The 21394-nt window shown below is 41.7% G+C and overlaps 1 protein-coding gene across 1 annotated transcript; it reads right to left on the reverse strand.

Moving 5' to 3' along the window:
* Positions 1-801: 801 nt before the first annotated feature.
* Positions 802-20896, reverse strand: LOC112049868 (non-canonical poly(A) RNA polymerase protein Trf4-1). Its single transcript, XM_024087910.2, has 5 exons — positions 20171-20896; positions 14738-14931; positions 9637-9776; positions 9133-9195; positions 802-8307 (listed from the first exon to the last, which is right to left on the reverse strand). Exons 1-5 carry the CDS (start codon positions 20506-20508, stop codon positions 7423-7425), a joined length of 1620 nt encoding a protein of 539 aa, XP_023943678.1. The 5' UTR covers positions 20509-20896; the 3' UTR covers positions 802-7422.
* Positions 20897-21394: the final 498 nt, after the last annotated feature.

The following is a 21394-nucleotide window of genomic DNA, read 5'->3' on the forward strand; positions in this document are numbered from 1 at the left end:
ATGCACTAGTTGATCACGTTGTCGCGTTTCTGCATTTGCTGGTACGTGGTCTCCGCACAGTCGAGCCTCTCGCAATATACAATAGAAACGATTTGGATTTTGGGTTTACACGCATAACTCTGTAACGATCGCTTTCAGGGTGAAGCCACAGCGCGCGGCGCCAGAGCGGTGTCGTTGTGCGACCTGCATATAAAAATCAATGATATACCAGACGGTGCGTGCCGGCGCCGCACCGCAGGCACACTTTTTGCAACGGCGCCGCATACCACATGTAGAGTGATGCGGCAAAACGTATATGGTGCGGTACGGCGCCGCACCGGAAGCATGCGACTTCACTCTCAGATGTTTTGATGGCCTCCGTGGCGCAGTGGTATGCGCGTTGGATTTACAAAACGGAGGTCCTGGGTTCGATCCCGGCTGGGCCGATTGAGGTTTCCTTAATTAGTCCCGGTCTGGCTGGTGGGACTTAGCGTTCCGGTACGATGCCGTGTAGAAACCGAAAGAGGTGTGGATTTTCATCCATCTCCTAACAAGTTAGCCCGCTTCCATCTTAGACTGCATCATCATTTACCATTAGGTGAGATTGTAGTCAAGGGCTATCTTGTAAATAATAATAAAAAAAAAAAACAGACTGCTGCACTTGCTCTCGGCGACACGGCGATGTACTCGTAACACTTCCAACTTTTTAGATCCGGGAAGTTTTTGAAAAAAAAGACCCTAGACCCTGCTGCTGTGGGTTCGATTCCCATACACAACAGCTGCTGATGCAGTAGTAAGGTTTCAACAAAATAAAAGTCATCGTCTGGTTTTCCACTTCATACTCAGTATGTATTTATTTATTAATATTTTTTTGTATTTTTCAAATTCATTTTATTTTAAAACTTCTCTTTAAATCAAACTTTATATTAATATTAAATATATAATATATCTGAGTGTATTTACATGCTATGTACAGGTATGTACAACTCCTACGTATGACCGTATTTATGTACATCAGCAGACATATACCCTATGCGCTACAGTCGCCGGCGCCGGCGGCAAGCAACTGATCGACCTCACAAGTCACACCGACGTACAACAACCTTAATAACAAAGCAACAGAAATGGCGTGTTGGATAGAAGCAGGCGTTACTTTGCGGAATTTCATCATCAATATATAATTTATTTATTCTACTATTACCCACGAAAAGCCGACGAACCCATGCGACGACGTCACCCAGGTCCGACAAAATACTCTCTACGCACGTTTCAGCCCGAAACCGGAGCATCCTCAGGAAATGTTGCAACGTACAACGTACAATTGCAAAGTGCAAAGAAATGGCGTGTTTCACTCCGAAACTATAGAGTTCGAACTTCACCGATATGAAGGTCTAAGACACGCCAACAGACAACGCGATATTTGTCTACATATCGATCTCGCAACGTAAGAGATATCATAACTATCGCTCTCTATTCCGTTGTAATGAGACGAAAGAGAGCTTTATGTAAACAGTAGACACAATAGACTAGTTGTCATTTTTTTTTAACTGTCTTAATAGTTCATTATCGTTCTACTAGATTGAAAAATAACTTTTAAACACCAAAATCTAAAAAAAAAATGTTTAATTAAAAAAAATATAGTCTACGTTATAGCGTGTATCCGCTATCACTATCTATCTTACTGCGTAAAAGGCGAATAAAATGTAAAAAAATGCATTAAGTGTAAATAAATATATTTTTAACCGACTTCCAAAAAAGAGGAGGTTGTACGTTCGGCTGTATGTATGTTTTTAATAGTAGATAAAATCCGATCGATGCGATCCGCACAATGCGGATCAGTGGACGCACTTGTATGACTTTCTATACTACTAAAATCCGTTTGACGCGATGCATCCGATAGCGATACGAACGATGCGGATCTGTGGTCTGTGGACGCCTGCCACTACACGCCATTTCTATCTATTAACATGATATTAAGATGTTTTTAGTACTATGAGCCTCGACAACCTTCGTATATTTATGTTATTACATCACAATGTATATGTCACCAACAATGTGTATAATTCAGTTATTCTATACAATGCCTGCGTAATGTATAAAATACCTGGGGCGTTCTGGATATGTATAATTGCCTAGGGATTGTATAAATTACCTACTGCTCCGCCGGCAATGTGTACAAAGAAAAGATTTTGGCAATGTTGGTCTCAATTGTATAGAAAATTTATAAAAGAATTGTGTGTGAATTATATACAGGTTTAAATCATACAATTATTACTCTCAACACAAGATTTATGACTTTTTAGCGAATATTTTCTCAAAACTCATGTATTCAAAATGGATGCGCCAGAAGACTGGTCGTCGCCCGTTCATTCACGAGCTTCTGGCTTCGCGCTTCACAAAAACACTCTAGCGGTACGGCTAATACACAAAATGCGTGGAGTGGACACTACACAAAACTACGCACTGCCCATCCGTACGTCACCCCCTCGTCTGCGCTCGTCGTACATACGTTACTGACTGAGCATCAGTTACAATACAATACCTAGAAAATGTATAAAATCAATATTTCATACATTGCCTACACGTTTAAGGTATTTCATACATTGCCCAGGCATTGTATAGAATGCCGGATTTACACATTGCCGGTAACATATATGCTAATTGTGAAACATCATCGGGGCCATAATACATACTAAATCGCTTGCTCGCCGCTCAGCGCAGGTTTACATCAAGTGATATCGTACAGTAACTTTACTTGCACTCGTTAGGTTCAATATTTTCATGTTTTTGTTTTTTTTTTATTTTATTAATACATAGTATTACATTATTTTTATCGAAAATAAAGGGCGAGTATACACGTTAGTCACAATATGTCTATTTTGTTTGCCTTATCGATACACAGCTATGTCACTAACATTAGACTAGACGAAGGCAATGTCACCTCTCACTGTAACTCGTACTGTTCCAGCTCGTAAGCGTCCCGATACGTAAAGGCGTCGACCCATCGCCGCGCACGGACCCGCGCCGTGTCCGTCTCACTGGAAGCGCCGCATATGTATGATCGCTCCTTATTTTAAAATGTGAGCCAAATTCCCGTGCGCAGTGGTAGGAGCGACGCCTCTACAGTGCTAGAATAACAAATTTATTAGAGCTATTGTACTTCACTTTAGCCAAAACGTAGTGAATATTTACAATACAGGCACTATACATTATGTATTATATTGTTGCCGTTCACTCGCCTTTTGCAAAACTATAATCACTCATCTGTTCCTTACTACTGGAATAGTGGAAACTCTTACAATTACACTTTCAAATACTATTACAATAATTTATTTATTTTTAAATGAGGCACCTACTCGCTACAATAATAATAATAATTATTACATCAGATTATAACAGCCATGGCAGTGTAACCTTTATTTTATTGCTTTACTATCAAAAACATTTGCATTTCGCAAAGCGCATTTAAACGACTGAACTCAGGTTTGCAACCTTAGTTCTACGCGGCACGTAAAGGTTATTTGAGCAAACACAAATTGCTATCCAAATTTAAACCAATCATAATTATATGTATGCATTTAGATATAACTTATATAACTGAGGTAAAACAACGAAGGTCACGCACGTGCGTCCGTCCACTTCCACGCGCACAGGTGGGAGTGCGCCCTAAGGTCGTGTCGCGGTCAACAACCGTCTGTTTACAATTGTACAAACAAGGTGCGGGCCTATGGTACATACAGGTAAAACTAAATTGTGATTTAATAAAAGTAACGGTAAAATAATCAGCCTTCAGCACTTCAAAAACTTATTCTAAAATATAATTATTTGTAATAATTTAAGATATCATTTTAGTTATGCTAAACAATTCATTGACCCCGAAATACCATCAAAACGTGCCCTCGATAATTGCAAAATATTAAATTTGCTAACATTTCCATAAAATATCGTAAAATAAAAGCTCACAGGAACAGAGATCCCACGCGCGTACCGGTGTCTTTTCGGTCGCATCTTAAAATTTATTAAAAATATACTCAGAGGCACAATTATCCGCCCACTTTAGTACACTCGCGTCATATTAAAGTGGGCGAACAATTGTGCCTCTGAATGTATAATCAATTGGAAAAATATTTTAAATTTTAAAGTCAGTATTTTTTTATATGCGACATATTTAATTTGTAGAATTAAATATGTCGCAGCCCGCATATAAATATCGTAGAATGTACGTAGAGTCGAGACAAAGTGTAGTAACGCAAATATCCGGCAACAAGTTCTGGTTGTACCAGCTCAACGCACTCGCTCATTATGCGTGTTACAGAATGCTCCAAGGGCCTGTGTGGCCAGACCTTCGTTACTCTACAAACGCTGCGAAACTCCCAAAGCCCGGGGCCCACATTTCAGTCAGTTTTTAGTCGGAAAATCTCAACTTGAAAGATGTTACACAAACATTTGTGCAAATGTGTAGAATGCTAGGTATACAATATACATACAACTTGTTTGCTTCGGAGTATGAGTGAGGAACTTGTAGTCGTTAGCCCGAAAGCTCGTAACCAATTTGGAGAAGTGTTTGGAGGCAAACTGCAATAGGGATGATGACAGTTTTTTAAATCGTATATAAATTAGGAGTATGCTAATAGTAAAGCAATTATGTAAAAGTAACAGGGTATCTGCGATCATTACTTTCGGAGCTACAGGGATTTATATATCCAGACAATCTTTGCCTTTTATGTATAAATTAGTTAACATTGATCTTATTTACCCGAATGTGTCATATCAATATATTCAAAGCTAGTCATCATCCCCATTATAAAAGAACTAAAGTGTTTTTCAGATAGCATGGGTACGGTGACAGACGCCTGTATGACGTTCATAATACGTACTATTATCGTGAATCGTGGCAAACTTTCAAGAGTGAAACGAACTGTCACCGTACCCATGCTATCACAAAAACACTATAGCAGAAAGCCGACGGCTTTACTCCATAGTTACCATTTTCGTTTACATTGGGAATACGTTTCACAATCGGAATTAAACAGCCTATAACATTCACAGTCACTCACAAAGTTTGAGTTTACAGTTATTATGCTAATTCGCTCGATATTCGCAAAAAAATGGACAAATTTTTGACAACTTAAAAACATTCGCAATAACATGTTGAACAACATAAAACGTGTTTGACTTTTAGTTAGTGATTTTAGAGTAGAAACTGTCACATCATGGGTGCTCGCCTCTACGTCACGGGGGCAGTTGATTGTATCAAGAGGAAACAGCGACAGCACAAGTGGGGCGACACGTTTGTTATATAAACTATCACAGAGCTCCTGGGTTCAATGCCCAGCTCGGATCACTAGGATTTTATAATTTCCTAACTCGGCTGTAGTCTGAGGAATTTGCGAATTCTAAAACAATTACAACTAAATACGTTTTGTAACAGAATGTTAAATAACGTATTTGTTGACGAGCTTTCAACGGAAACCATTTACAATAATCAGTAATGTAGTGATCATTCCTCCTCGACGAACTTAAATGCGTTTTTATATTTCTTTGTCATTAATGGGAAGGTAAAGCATCAAAAAAGTGGTACTTACAGAGCCAAGTTGTAAAAGCTCTGCCAACAATACAAACAAAACTATCAACAAATGATAAAAATCATGTCACGATCGCATTTCTGATCCATTGCATTAGTTTGTGCATTTCTGTTCCGTTTGAAACCAGCAGGCTAATTCACTAACTTCGACGTATGCTACTTGACAAATACGTAATTTAGATTTTATGTAACAAATGTCATCCGGTGCCTACTGGTGGATATCATACAGTAGATAGACGACATTTCTCAATTGATTTGACGTTTATTTTAATAGGTTGATAATGTAGTCTAAAATAGTGAATAGGTCAGCTGGTCTGCTGTAACCGCAAGTCATTCTCACGTGTGACATTATGCACATCACATATAGTACGTTGATGCACATACAACAACAATATGTTGAATGTGAACTTGTCGAGCAGCATTATCATAACATAAAAGAAGTTAAAGTATTAAAAACGATAAAATACTTCAAGTCCCAATATTACAATAGTCTGGATAACTTGAAATAATCAGCATTACCGTACTGTGACTGTTGCACACACTATCGAACAACGAAATATTCTAGTCTTATATCAAACTAGCCGACGCCGCGCGGTTTCACCCGCGTGGTTCCCGTTCCCGTAAGAATACGGGGATAATAAGTAGCTTATAGCCTTCCTCGATAAATGAGCTATCTAACACTGAAAAAATTTTTTGAATCGGACCAGTAGTTCCTGAGATTAGCGCATGCAACCAAACAAACATTTCAGCCTTATAATAATAGTATAGACACACAGTGGGCCCGAGTGTGCTGCAGACGGTAGCGTCGTGTAAACTAAATTCAAGTTTCAACGAGAAGAAATTCTAGAGATAAACAAACAAAACGACGGACGACGGAACCAACAAAATATGTCATCTCTTTCTATCTTATTTGTTTGCTATCTGCTGCACTGCTCTCGGTTTCAATGCTTAAGGTCAAAACAGATAATGAGAGATTTTATAGATGTGTATTTTATTATATTTAATTTATTTTATGAAATGGTATTATATATAATTATTTACTGATAGGGTAGGCAAAGCGAGGATTCCAAGATAAATAGAATAAATAAATATATACATTCAAGAATTTTAAAACCCTTGTAATTATTATGTTATACGATCGCTTTATTCCGTTTTTCATAATTTTATTTTAAATTTAATCTTGTTTCAAGATATTGTTATCATTTAAAAACTGTATTTCCAAAATATACATTTTTTTTGAAAAATTAATGTAAGTAAAGATTACATTTTTTTTTATTCTTTACAAGTTAGCCCTTGACTACAATCTCACCTGATGGTAAGTGATGATGCAGTCTAAGATGGAAGCGGGCTAACTTGTTAGGAGGAGGATGAAAATCCACACTCCTTTCGGTTTCTTCACGGCATCGTACCGGAACGCTAAATCGCTTGGCGTACGTCATTGCCGGTAGGGTGGTAACTAGCCACGGCCGAAGCCTCCCACCAGCCAGACCTGGACAAATTAAGAAAATCTCAGTCTGCCCAGCCGGGGATCGAACCCAGGACCTCTGTCTTGTAAATCCACCGCGCACACCACTGCGCCACGGAGGTCGTCAAAGCCATAGCCCTGCATAATAAGCGATAGACCTGGCAGTTGGTTTGTTTACCTCTACAATTTGTTCTCGTTAAGGTCACTACAGTGGGATGTGCATGTGCAGCACATGTTAGTCAAGGGTATGCACAAAAATGAATTGAATGTTCAGTACACTTTGCGTGCGAGCTCAGTGTTGAATGGGCCCATCAACACCACGACTCGTCCAGTTCAAAGTGTGAGCGAGTCATCATCAGCAAATGTGTTGTCGGGCTGGCGTGCGGCACCGGCATCATCGCGGCTGCGCGAAGTGGCGGCGCTTCCGGTGGCGCGCGTCGGCGCGGGCGCGCGGCGCGGGCGGCGAGGCGGGCGCGCGGCGCGGGCGGGCGGCGCGCGGCTGCGGGCGCGCCATGACGCCCGACGGGATGTTGTTGAAGTGCGAGTCGCTGGTGATGTGGTGGATGATGAGGCTCTGGTGCGCCGACACGCGGCGCGGCGTGGGCGAGGAGCACTGCAGCGCCGACAGCGGCGGCGCGTCGGACCAGTCGCGCTCGCTGCCGCTGGGCGAGGGCGTGGGCGTGGGCGGCGGCGAGGGCGAGCGGCTGCGGCCGGCGGGCGCGCGGCGCGGGAAGAAGAAGGGCTCGAAGGTGTCGCGCACCCAGCGGCGGTACTGCAGCACGTGGTCCGTGACGCGCAGCACGCGGCCCAGCACGCTGTGGCGCGCCAGCAGCGCGCAGTGCGGCGCCACGGCGCGCTGCAGCACCACGAAGCCGTAGTCGAAGGCGCGCTTCACCTGGATGGCGCCGTAGCTGGAGCGGCCGATGTCGTTGCCGGGCGTGAGCGGGTCCTCGATGCACAGCAGCGAGGGCCGGTGCCCGTCGCTCATCTCCTTCTGCAGCTCGTCCTTGGCCACGTACGAGCCGCCGTTCTTGACGCGGATGGCCGTCTTCACGTAGTTGAACTTGCGCCCGTACAGCTCGAAGAACTCCACCAGCAGCACGCCCAGGTTGTGCGGCTGGCGCAGGCGCTCGGGCCGCGGGTGCAGCTGCAGGAAGCTGATGCACATGAGGATGAGCGAGTAGGAGGAGATGCCGCCCGTGAACACCTCGTTGAGGTCGCGCTGCAGCAGGAACTGCTTCAGCACCATCACCAGCCGCGACAGCACCGGGTACTTGTCCTGCCGGGACACGACGACATCGTCAATCGAACACGTACGCTCGGTCGGAAGCTGCGACCTGTCCTAACTGTCGTAACTTGGCTACTCAATCTTGACTCGAACACAAGTGCAATACATCTGCTAAGTGAAGGATATCGGAAACAGAGCGGTGTTACAAGTTTGTCGTGTCTGTTAGTGGCAGCATAACTTTGAAACAAGTAAACCTAATGTAATGGACTTTTTAAAAAAAATTGTATTAGTTAATAATTTATGGCAAAGTGTGATAACGTAAGAAGTTACTCGTGTATCGTAACGGACTTTAGAGTTTCTGTTATCAGCAGTAGTATCTGCCGGCGCGCCGACGCGCCCGCGCAGGTTGCCGACTGCAGCCTGCCGGCGCGCCGACGCGCCCGCGCAGGGTGCCGACGACTGCCGGCCGCCAACGTTACTCACGGTCAACGATATTGACTGATACTACTGCACTTTTCCGAGATCCCCAAAAGGGTGTTATTTGTTGGAGACACTGCAGCCACAGTTACCGATTGATTTATCAACACTCAGCTCAATATTGTTATTATAACGCAGACATTTGCTAAATAAGAATTTCCCAAACTTCACCCTTAAATAAAAATTTCCGGACAAAGTGTTGGCTAGTTTGAATATATAATAATGTATGGACAACATTATATGGAGTAGTAATATCTAGTCAGCCAGCCCTGGCCCGACCTTGGCGCGCGGCACTTGAGCTAACACGCCGGCTCGCGCCCACGTCAGCTGTCTGTCTGTCTGTCCCCTCTATGATGACGCCTGTACCCGACCCTGCAGCGGGCGCGTGTCGCTACTGACCTTGAACTGCTTGATGAGCTCGGCGCTCTTGACGCCGCTGCTCATGTTGAAGGAGATGTCCACCTGCAACACAACACAACGCGCGCTACATCAGTCTGAACACAACTTCTGTGGGATATTCATTTCATTTCACTGCTCTACACTGAGCTGGCTAATTCGTAAGAATTTATCATTTAATGTGGGTTAGCCTCGCAGTACAGCCTTTCAAACTATATTTTTTTGCTTATTTTCGTGCATTGTAAGAACGCAAAACTAAGAACAGAAGTAATCTGTATGCGCAAAATCTCCATAAATAACAAAATCTCCACAATTAAGCTAATTAAAATCTTTACTAGGAGTATTCCAATAGTGAATTAGGCGGAGTTCGAACCGAGGACCTTTAAGATTTTTAACAACTCATCGACCTATTCATCATCATAATCAGCTGAGGGACGTCCACTCACAAGCCTCGTGTAAGAATTACAAGCTAAGTTAAGGAATGAGGCAGAAATCAAACGGCGGTACCTTGACGTCGGAGTACTTGTCCGTCATCTTGACGATGGGCACGGTGGCCTTCTCCAGCACCTTGATGCTCTCCTTCTCCGCGATGTCCTGCACCACCAGCTCGCGCTCCAGCGTCCACAGCGGCAGCTTCTCCCACTGGCCTGCACACACGGACACCTCATCGTCACTCACTTGAATAGCTTACACTCACTCGAGCTCTCCACTCTCCTGTTAGAACAGGGGCTGGAGACTATATGCACATCCAACGCGTGATGGCAGGTATAAGGTCAGAGCACACATAACACCTTGTTATGAGAACAGCGTCATACCAACGCGAGCTGTCCAGTAAATATAATAAAACTCCTTAATGCATGCACAGTGTACAGGCGAAATCGTAATTTCGTAATTATAAAATTGGTAAGAAAACCAATTTAATGCTTCGCACTAGTCAAGGTACGAACCTAAGACGTAAGGTCAAATAACACTGGATCATTGCGACGGAGGAAACGATTACGTAATGTTAAACATTCCTAAAAATATAATTTTAATTAGAAATTCATTGACCTCTTATAATAAAAGAACGCACAATCATGTAGAAAATTTCACTTAAAAACTAGCCAATTTTGTTTGACAGTTTCAGAATTATCAGTAAAGAAAATTAAACCTAAAGGCCTTTAAATATAGTCCAATATTCAATAAAATCCCAAATTCAGAGCATATCCAACCTTATCTAAGAATTGAGTTTAAGGTTGAATTTGCAAATGCGACTTCTTGAATTGAGTGCCAAGAAGTTGTGTTTGGCACTCATTGAGTGGGGACGTTTTTTGGTCGCTGATTGTGCATCCACCTTTTGATAGATCGATGTAGAAAATAGATAAACTCATCGTCTCGTAGAGAGAGTGAGATGTGTTTTGTTTAATTTCAACATTCAACTCGTGGTTTGACCTGTTGTCCACTAGTTTCAAGGAAGTACGGTATTTGGAAACAAAGCCTTATCGTCCAAATGTTGGGTTTTTAAAACGAATAAAGCTGGGATTTTCAGTAATAAAGATAATGTGGGTATCCCCGCGCCGCCGCCGCCGCCGCGCGCACGACGAATTGTTAGCAGTGGCAGTAAACAACATTCCCCACGCTGTTCACTTGACATTAGGCGCGGCATTATGTCACACATGTTCCCGATTACAACGCTGATTGTAGATCTAGACGCCAAAAAACATCATTTTCGACCCTGACGATGACATAACGAACGACAATGCTTCCCAAACAACACAAACACGTGCTATACAGCGTCCCCGATATCGGACGTGGTGACGATCAGACATCGGGGACCTCGATTCACGATCCCGGGGGCACCCGGACTGATACAGGCCAAGACACCCTTCCCGATCGGTCCTCCGGATCGGATCGGAGTCTCAGAGGAGCACTTATAGAGTCGTTCCCCCTATGTAGCTACCCAGCTTCTGCCTTCGGGCCCCATCAGGCGATGCTTCTACGCTCGCTCGAGCCGGCGACGCTGCTGAGGTCCATTAGGGAGCCTACGGTACTAGTGCGTGCCGCCGACTATCCTCGTGACAGTAATACGAGAGTTCGTGAAACCTTCCTACCATCCTCTCAGATTTTAAATTTCGAAGATTGAAGACATCGTCCCAATATTGTTTGCTGTAATTCTACGTCATTTTAGCGATTTTATAAGAATCTACAATCGATCTAGACAGGAAAAGCTGTTCTGAACAAAAAAAAATGCAACTAGGACAATAGCCAGTGCAAAAGTAAATGCTTTGATTTGCAATTTAAATCAATTTACATATACAATCAGCGCAATAAGATAATATTGCATACCCACGAGTATAACCTCCCTATAACCACTGCGAAAGTTCCATAAAGTAAGACTGCTACCAATGCCAACGACTTTGGCCAATTTTTATACATTTTGACAAGCGGTATCATTGAGCGTGAGGTTCTTTATTTTTGCGGGTTTTCTTTAAAATGGAGTTAATTATTTGACTTATTTGAAAATCATACGGTAACTTTATTGCAAAAATTGTAACCTACTTTTATTGCGAATTCCACGTCAAACAGTGACAGGACAAAAACAGTTTCCGAGCGAAAATCCAAATCAAAAAAACAGCATTCATCGCTGTTTATAAAAAGTATGTAATTTACAGAAATGCAAATCGATAACTTTGTTCTCCAGAAACTAAAAGTTTTACAATACCTACAATCTACATAGTTTCTTTTATGTTATCTATATTTTCACGATTCAGCTTTTGGAATCCGCTAATCACGATTATCGAGTCTGAATATATTACTAATTAGTGCTCGTACTTGGGTCTGTTTGACCGCGCACCTAACACGTCACCTGTGACCTACTTAACTAGTCTTTGTTCTAATTTACAACTTCTGTACCTGTACGTTGTCATGTTTTCAATAAATAAATAAAATGAATGACACAACCAGCTGTCGAGACCAAGAGCATGCGAGCTAGACGCGACCATCCCGCGGGAGCAGTTCGCACACCCGTGCCTCTGGTGCACTAGTCACTAAAGTGCGCGCACGATAAGTTTGCGCGTGGTCTAAATCGGAACTAAACAAAAATCGCCATCTTGTCGTCTATCTCTATCTCTTGCCGGGTAAAAGAGATAACTAAAGCGGGCAACATAATTGCGACGCCAGTCGCGCGCATACTTATCTTGCACGCACTCTAGTCACTACTGGGCCGGCAACAGACACGGCGCGTCCGCAATCAGCACAGTGCGTGAGCGCGGCGTGGCGACGTCAGGGACTCGTCCAGAGGAGTATCCTCTAACTCGAAGGATGAGTTCCTTCGAGTTAGAGGAGAGGAGTATCCTCTCAACTCAGCTGTGTGACCTATTTTGTCACACTGTTACTTCGTGTACATATCGGTGTAAATACATTTCGCGACAATGTAAATTCCATGTGATATTTGTTACCGAGGTTTGAAGCTGCAGAGATCTCTAGTACAAGATGTAAAACCAAGGTCCTGTAGTTTTTCATTAACTAAACAAAACCAACTTGCGACGACTTGCGAGTCCTGTCATATAACAACAGCAATCTCAATCTCTAGCAGAAGCATTAGAAAACAAAAAGACAAGTAATATACAATTTTCAAACCGCAATCATACTATGATAGATTTTCCCGTAACTGTCATCCCACTTTAAGGGATCGTTTCGTCGTTCTGATTCACTCGTATCAGCGATGTAACGCCGCGCCGCCGCCGGCCGCGCGCCGCCCCGTCTGCGTCAACGCTCAGAGCGCGCGCGCATGATTGAAGACGAGCGGCGCGCGCGGCTGACTCACCGCGGCACGCTGATGTCTGCAGGCTACATCCCACGCCTACTCGAACACGGGACAAACAACATATCTTATGGTACGAGAATCCCTTGTTTTTACGGACAAGGTTGACCTTCTGTTGTTCAGATCTATATAATTACAGCTACTTTCTCAATGAAGTAGGGTAAGATTTCTTCAGTGGGATCTTATAGGAAAAGATGCTGAAATATTACTTACGTGTATGATATAAAAGGCAACCATATACCCTATTTTAATTAAATTTATTGTATGCGCAAGCGGCATCAACCCTTAACGCTTTAATACAGTAATAATGTCCTACTATACCATATTTTAGAGCTTAAAGTCAAAACGACCAGGGAACGAAGTGCAGAACTGCCATCACAAGGTCGCCACGCTCGAGAGGTCGCCAAATATTAACATAAATATTGTATGCGCTAAACGAGCTAGGTGTGTCGGCGCCCGCTCCCGAAATAGACTGCGCGCAAGATAACGCCGCCCGACCTTACAGAGCTTCTCATTGAGCTGCACCAGTAGACCGACCGCCGACGTGTACTACATCTCGTCGACACATGACATGGTCGAGCCGGCACTCGACACCCGCATCATGTGTCCATGCGCCACAAGGGTGCAGTAAAGTTACATCATTATGTGGCGCAGTCTGCCAATCAGCTCTTTGTACCTCAAACGCACCCGTCCCGGTGCGCCGGTTAGTGCCACTGCTGAACAAAATGTGAAAATTATTGAGAAACTTGTACTCGAAGATGCCCGTATTAGAATGAAAATGAAATTATTATAGGCGTTTTAGAAAAAAAATATTAGCAGAAAGGATTACGCTATCCGTCAATACCAATCACACTATTGTTCATGAGCATCTGAATCTGTCAAATGTCAGTGCAAGATGGGTGAATGCTGTAAGGAGTTTTTGGAGCTCTGTTGTGAAAATCCGTATAGCGTTTTTGACCGGATAGTTACTGGTGATGAAACGTGGGTTCATCACTACGATCCTGAGAGTAGACAAGAGTCCATGTAGTGCCATAAAAAAGAAACAGACCACCCGAAGAAGGAGGAAAAAAGACGTAGAAATATGACCACAGGTGTCCTGCTTGTGCTTGCGCCTGTTCACATGGGGCGCGTTGCCAAGGCTGCTGTGAGGGATTGTGGATTTGAAGAAATGACTCATCCAGCCTATAGCCCGGACCTAGCCCCCAGTGATTACTTTTTCTTCCCAAACCTTAAGAAAGATCTTCGTGGTAAGCATTTTTCCGACGATGAAGAGTTGAAGGCGACATTTTTTAGGCAAAGAAGAAATTATTTTTTAGAAATGTAGTAAAGTTACCAGATGAAATAAATGTATTGAGGTTATGGGCAACTACATAGAAAAATAAATATAATTTAGAATGTTCTTCTTATTATTTCATGCCTATACCGAGAACTCCCTTCGTAAATAAGCATGCGTTTCCATCAATAAAGAGTTTTGTTTCTTAATTGTAAGCGAGCTGAGCAGCTCTTTCGATGCGTCTTGTTCACCTTATTTTCTAAAGTAACGGAAAATACTTTGAAGTCACCCCTATATTAGCTTAACATATGAAAAGCTGACATCGTTTTAAAAATATGTGTGTTACGATCAAAGCGCAGTTCTTGTCAAGACGGCGCTATTTTAATCTTGTTAAAGACGCCTACTGCTACCTGCAGCCGATTCTAAGAAAAAATTACTAAGAAAATCAATGGTAACAATTTCATATAGAAGTAGCTCACAAGGAGCCGAACACCTCGACAGGATGGCGCCGCGGATCCTGTTCACCAGCTCACCTATGACGACGAGGTCGATGTCGCTGGTGGGCAGGTAGAGGCCGGTGCGGAAGGAGCCGAACACCTCGACGCGCGCCTGCGGCCACAGCGACAGGATGGCGCCGCGGATCCTGTTCACCACCGTGGAGCGCACCAAGTGCTCCGTCTCCGACGGCGACATGTACATGTAGAAGTGCTCGATCTCTTCATGGAGCCTGCAAAGGAAATACAAAAATCAAATCAAATTGAACACGTAACTTGTAACTTTGATATAAGAATGCAGAGCTACAGAAGGATTCACTGTGACTGTAGCAACTGGACGACTTTTATTTAGCCAAATGACTGTATCGATAAATTGTAATTTGCATGCAACAATTTCTCGTTTTGGGAACTGTAGACTGGTGCTAGAGCATTAGTTGAGTCAAGATAAGATAAGAAACACCGCGCCGGAATCTGAACACTTGACGTGTCTAAAACGGCTAATAAATTATTAATACGGGTGTATATAGGTAATTGCCGTTGTCGTAATAAGAGATGCTAAATTGACCTAAAAACCTATGGTGTGAGACTTTCGAGTGAAACTATTTTCACAGGACAGATGCGACTTGCAAAACGAACCATGGAAGACAGGTGAATAGCGCTGAATTGAAAGAGACGATGGAAGACGATCCGAGTGTAACTATCCAGGAATCAGCAACCTGGTGTATCTAAGATATTGACTCATTGCAAGCTGGTGGAACAGCCCCGTCTCATGAATCGCTTCACCATTCTTGCTCCTCGTCAGTGACACCGCGAGACCTCACTCTGCACCAGAAACTGTTGCAACTCTACAGGAGCGGTTGTTGCAGTTAGAAACCCTCGATTTCTTCCGCACTCACCGGACCTTGCTCTCTTATGGAGAGCAAAACCATATTGTAGCCCAATACCAACGGAGTAGCCCCAGTCCTAGCTCCTAGTTTGTCCCAAGGCAATGAAAGAGAGCGATATCTTCGAATCTCCGCCGCTATCGGTCGCCGTGTGTCGATCTTAGACCTACACAACAAACTGGGGTTCTATCGTAAAGGCATAAATGAACTGCCGATTACAACTTAAATGGCAGCAAATAATGAGGGTAAGCGTATACATTTTTTAGTACAAATCGGCAACCTTATAGTATAATCTTAATTGGCACCTTTGTAACAACTTGTTGCCTGAGTGAGACCGTATACGAACTGGTCGCACAGACCGCTGCACCAGCTGCCGCAACAGTTGAGGCGCGGGTCTCCGGGACCACACACTCGTAGCTAGAACCGAATCACCTTCAAAGGAATGTCGCAGCGAGCGGGCGGCCTAGCGCGTGAACCTTTCACCGCCGCCCGGAATTTAATACGACCCGCCGCTGTCTACAACACGCGCGGTACTACCCACAGGCGTGCACAAGATGTTTCACTAGGGTAAGCACTGTACGTAACAAATTGTACTAAACTTAAATTGATTGTATAATCCAGGTTCATTATGAATTCTGCACGCCACTGCTTACATCGAAACAAAGAGTAAGTATATAAAGATTATTATTACTTTGTTATCGTATTTCCTATCTCCTATGATTAGGTACTACTACATTTTATGTTTAGTTTTCCTAATATTAGTACATATAAATTGGGTTTCAGATGGAAGCTACTCTCCAGCCGACTAATAATTTGCACTCTAATAACTTTTTGAGAACTTGAACTATAGTTACGTTTAGTCTCACCCTAACAAATCAAAGTAAAACATATAGCCTTAAACCTACTCAGGTTCAAGGCTCACTTTCCAGCACACGTCAGTGTACACAACACGCAGGCGCAGGCGCACGGAGGCCGCCCGGTCGCGTCTAGCCACCGACTAAACCTAGGCGACATTTGTACACTCAAACGATCCTAAATTATAACAATTTCGCAACATGATTGATATTTATGGATACGTCGATTTTATCCATTCTATCTATTACTTGCTAAAATTTAAAGTCAGAAGGACATCCAGGGCTCTCAGCGTGTGCGATGAAAGCGATCTCTAGACCGCGGTCCGGTCTGTGACACCGTCCATCGTAGTATCACAGAAGGGATACAGTGCACGTGTGCTTATCGTCATGTCCGAAAATTAAAAAGTTTTTTTCTATCTTTGTCTAATGTATAGTAAAATAGGTATTCCGTTTCACGTCAGCTTGGGTATGTAAACCAGAGGAGCGTCAGCAAAGTTGAAACACATTTTTAAAATCTTTTTTTTTAATCTGTACTGTTGCAAGGTAACTAAGTACAGAGCCGCAGCAATGGCCTCTGCAGCCAAACAGATCCTTGTTCCGATATTTCCAAATTCGCTTTGAGTCGCGCGGGAAGCGAACCCGCGCACCGCTCGCAAGGACGCCGCGCCGACCACTACTGGGTCAAATTCCATCTATTTTAGAAGTGAACTGGTAACACTGCGCCGCGCATACAGCTCAAGATGAACTATAAACTCTCCGCAGGTAGCACGTGTTTAATGACTTGTTGCTTTACTCCTTCAGTGACATGGCTCTATCATTGGGTGGGCTGTGAACTGTTTGGTTTTTTAGTTCTGCCAGATATTCAGTAAAATTCCTCTAAATTTTATCATTATCAATATATAACAACGCGCCAGGCCTAATAGGAGAGAGGATATGAGTTTTAGACCCACCATGCTGTTCGAATGTGGATTTGTGAGCTTCGGGGGATAACTTTAATTCATTAAACCTCCCAGTCTTGATTCTGTCTCCCTGATATGAGACGCTAATGTGTCAACGCATGTAGCATCCAATATTAGGCCCTGCCACATTTTCCAGGGAACCAGCATCAATCCATCAGGTCTCTTGCCATCATCCGGCCTTACTCCTGAAGGCTGAGGGAATATTTATGGTGGCAAGAGCCCTTTTTATGACCAATATCTTAGCAATCCATGGATTTACCGTGCGGGTGTCAGGTCCATCACGTGGTAGAGAAAATCTCAGAGCAAAATCCAGGACTTGTGATCTAGATGTAGGGAATATGTAAATGTAATGTCTGTTAAGGAAATCCCTGACAATCGATTAACACTCCCCTCCTCTGCTCGTGTTGTTCTCCCTGCCTAGCCATATCATTAAAAGAGCCATACCGAAATAGGGTACTGGCACACTTTAGGCATAATTGCATGTGAATTCCAAATTTATGGTTATGTATATAGTGCAGACTTTATAATCGAATAATAATTCACCAAAGCAATTGGTAAAATCCAAAATATTTTCCAGTTGTGAAAATAAATCCACAGCAACACTCGGCCTTTTACAGTAAGTTAAGAAAGTTGGTGTTGTTAAAACTTAATGCATCTGAGAGCAATTTAGGCTTGCATTTTGGTTTAAGGTGATAATTATTAACATCTGATAGTAAAGACATAAAAAATTAAAAAAACAAGCTTTTTAGCCTGGGCCTAAACTCTAAATATATGCAGTGGACCTTCATACATAAGCTAATGACAATAAACAGGCCGTGTATGTCATACAGCTGCCAATGAGCTTTTTATTGATTAACAGCTGTTGGAAAAGATAAAAATATAAATGGTATGACAAACGAAATAATACACAAAATTAATAAAATATATCCTGTGCCAATAGGAAAGCAATTAATTAATTAGCAGTTTTCAGAGGTTAGTTAAACAAGTCTTGTAACAACAAAATTATCATCAGCCTCAAATAATTACAAAAAGCCTCTTTTTTTTTGGGCTCTGAATGTACATAGTACAAAAACACAAACCTTATCATTCGCGCACATTTTATTTGTTTTTACAAGTATTAAAATAATTATTAATTACGTAAGTAGTTATAAAAATTATTAAGAGGAACACATACAAATATCTTAGCATTCCATTGGATTGGAAATAATATGTCTGCTTATAAATTAGTAGCTACAACTACTATAAAACTATATAAATTTTCATGACACCTAATTATAATGGGAGAAAGTATCAGAGTTAATCATATTTAAGCTGTAACTGTGTGTAAGCTTGCTTCAAATGAATAAATTAATTATATTATTATTATTATATTCAGTTCATAATCAAGCGACTGATCACTGACAGATGTAACTGAACATAAAAATATTTATTATTCACTGAGCGGGTGCAGGACTACAGGGTCCATTGCGTGGCAGAAAGAAAACCACAGAAGGATTAAGGCATACATATTCATAGTTTTTTTCAGAAAAATCCCAGTTTCACATAAACAAGAATTTGTGAGCATCTTTTCAGTATTGGGTTCACTCTTCTATTTGCTTTCTTCTTCGCTTTTCTACATTAACAAATGGTACCATGAACAAACTGACAATATTTAAAAGCAGCTTTAGGTTTGAGGGATGAATTATTTTCATAACCATTCTACTCGAGTCTTATTTAAGTACAGATAAACATATCTATATTTTAAAAATCAATGTGTTTTAGTTCAGCTCTACCTAATTCTGTGATTCTTTACTGTTTTTAATATATTAAGCAAACTACAGGCTGTCCCAAATTAAAGTCTTAAGGAAAGTCAGTATGTCCTGTAATGAAAAAATCTTTTAATGTTTTGTTTATGTCAGGAGCATAATGAAACATTATCAGAAACCTTCAAAAATAATTATTTTTAATATACATTTATTATGGTTAAAGAAAAATTCTTGAACATCATGACATAGTATAAAACGAAGTCACTTCCGCTGGACGTTTGCTTATCTTTTAAAGTATTCAACAGATTTTAATGCAGTTTTCAGCAATAGATATTTTGATCCATGTTACATGAGTAATTTGTCACATGTTAATTGTGTAAAAGTACATACATATAGTATAGAAATTATGTTAAAAAGTGGAGGCACAACAGCTGCAGGTTCTGCCGATTGGCAGCAGTCGGTGGGCGCAGTGTGTGCCAGAAAGATATCTTGTAGTTAGTGTTTACAAAGAACCTGTGCAAAGCAGGGGTGGGTCGCGGCAATACATATAAAATGGAAAATAATGCTAATGTTAAATTAAAACCTATATAAATTGATTGTAGTTTTGGCTTTGCGCCATATAGTAACAGAAAACAGCTGGTTAATGTTTACACTACTGGAAGCATTCAGTTTATGCAAATGACTGATAACCATGCAACACAGTGATATAATATTGTTGTAACTGATATGATGAGGCTGTTATCTTGTGCTGTACAACATTAACTATTTACTGTATCTTTACAAAGAACTTTAATCATATTACCAATAAACAACTTAACTTTACTTCAATATACACTTTGCTTCTGAGAAGGTAGCGTTACATTAATATTAACTTGCAACTTGTTTGACTTGGCTATAGACTACAAATACTACTTATTTTTACTTTTCAACTAATGTGATTTATGCGTGGAAAACGTTTTTGATGAATCGACCATAATAACCAAAAAGTAGTGTGCTAAGGCGAGCCGTGTGCTACGGCCGGTCCACTCACCCGAGTATCCCGGGCTTGTAGTTGTAGTTGGGCACCCGCCAAGGGCAGCCCCCGTACTCGCCTATGAGCGCATCGTGGTTTTGGTTCAGGTTAAACGTAGATGCGCGGTTATCGTTGGCTTTCCTCCGCGTCGGATTGAAGTAATTATTATTCCTACTTTCACCGTTCACTTCGCTTAGAGGTATAAAGTCCGGTGCTTTATTCACGTTAGGGTTAGAATTCTCTAGGTTTTTGAGGTTCATTTTGTCTGTTTCACTTTGCGTTTCCCAGATACGAAGCCATAAGCGCTTCGCGGGTCCTTCCTGCTCGGGCTGATACCACCCGACGTAGGGATCCATTCAGCCGGAGCGACTATGCACTATATCGTACAACACATCTCGTATCGTTCCACATTTATAATCACTATTGTGAAAATTAATACAAAACAAAAATAAGTCACACCACATTCGGAACATGGACGACACGCGGATAGTTGACAGTTTATGAACTAGAGGGCGCCATCTTAGCAAAATAAATTCCAGAACCCAGATATTTTGAATTAGTTCAGTAGACGCACTTTTATCACATTTTTAACAGTATTATTGTAACTTAAACACATTATACTATTTTTAAAATTATTTAATAAGTAATATTTATAAGAAATGTTATTGTTGCAACAAATATTTTTATTGGACACTAAAATGCTATACCCATAGTAGCCGTCAAAGTACCAAAGAGTATGTTCACAATATGTACACAATAATGGAGACAAGTCAATGAACAAAGAGTAAGTGTTGATAGAGACAAGTAGACAAAGTCAAAGATCTCAACCACAGACGATCACCGACTACAATCTCAGACCAATAATAAAAGGACCTATTTCGTACCAAAACTCATCAACAACATTGCATTGCTGCCGTTTTCTGAGAAGGACGAGGTAAACTCACACATTGAAAATATTTAACACCAATAAATCATAGATACCATCGAATTGTCAATGTCAATGCATTAAATATATTCTGTGTCCATACACACATGCGTAAATTTTACACAACATATAAACACATTGCGTAACTAGGCCTAAGTTCTAGTTCGGACTAGCATAGATTAGATACTTCTAATTACAATGTTAAAAAGGTAAGGCCCTGATTGTTTTGAAAAATAAATAAAAAACTTTAAATTGGAATGAAATGCAGCGTTCTTAGCGTTCTTGTCTGTGGAATGCGTTCCTTTTTTTTTTTAATT

This window comes from Bicyclus anynana, chromosome 2, assembly GCF_947172395.1.
Source record: "Bicyclus anynana chromosome 2, ilBicAnyn1.1, whole genome shotgun sequence".
Classification (NCBI taxonomy): Eukaryota; Metazoa; Arthropoda; class Insecta; order Lepidoptera; family Nymphalidae; genus Bicyclus; species Bicyclus anynana.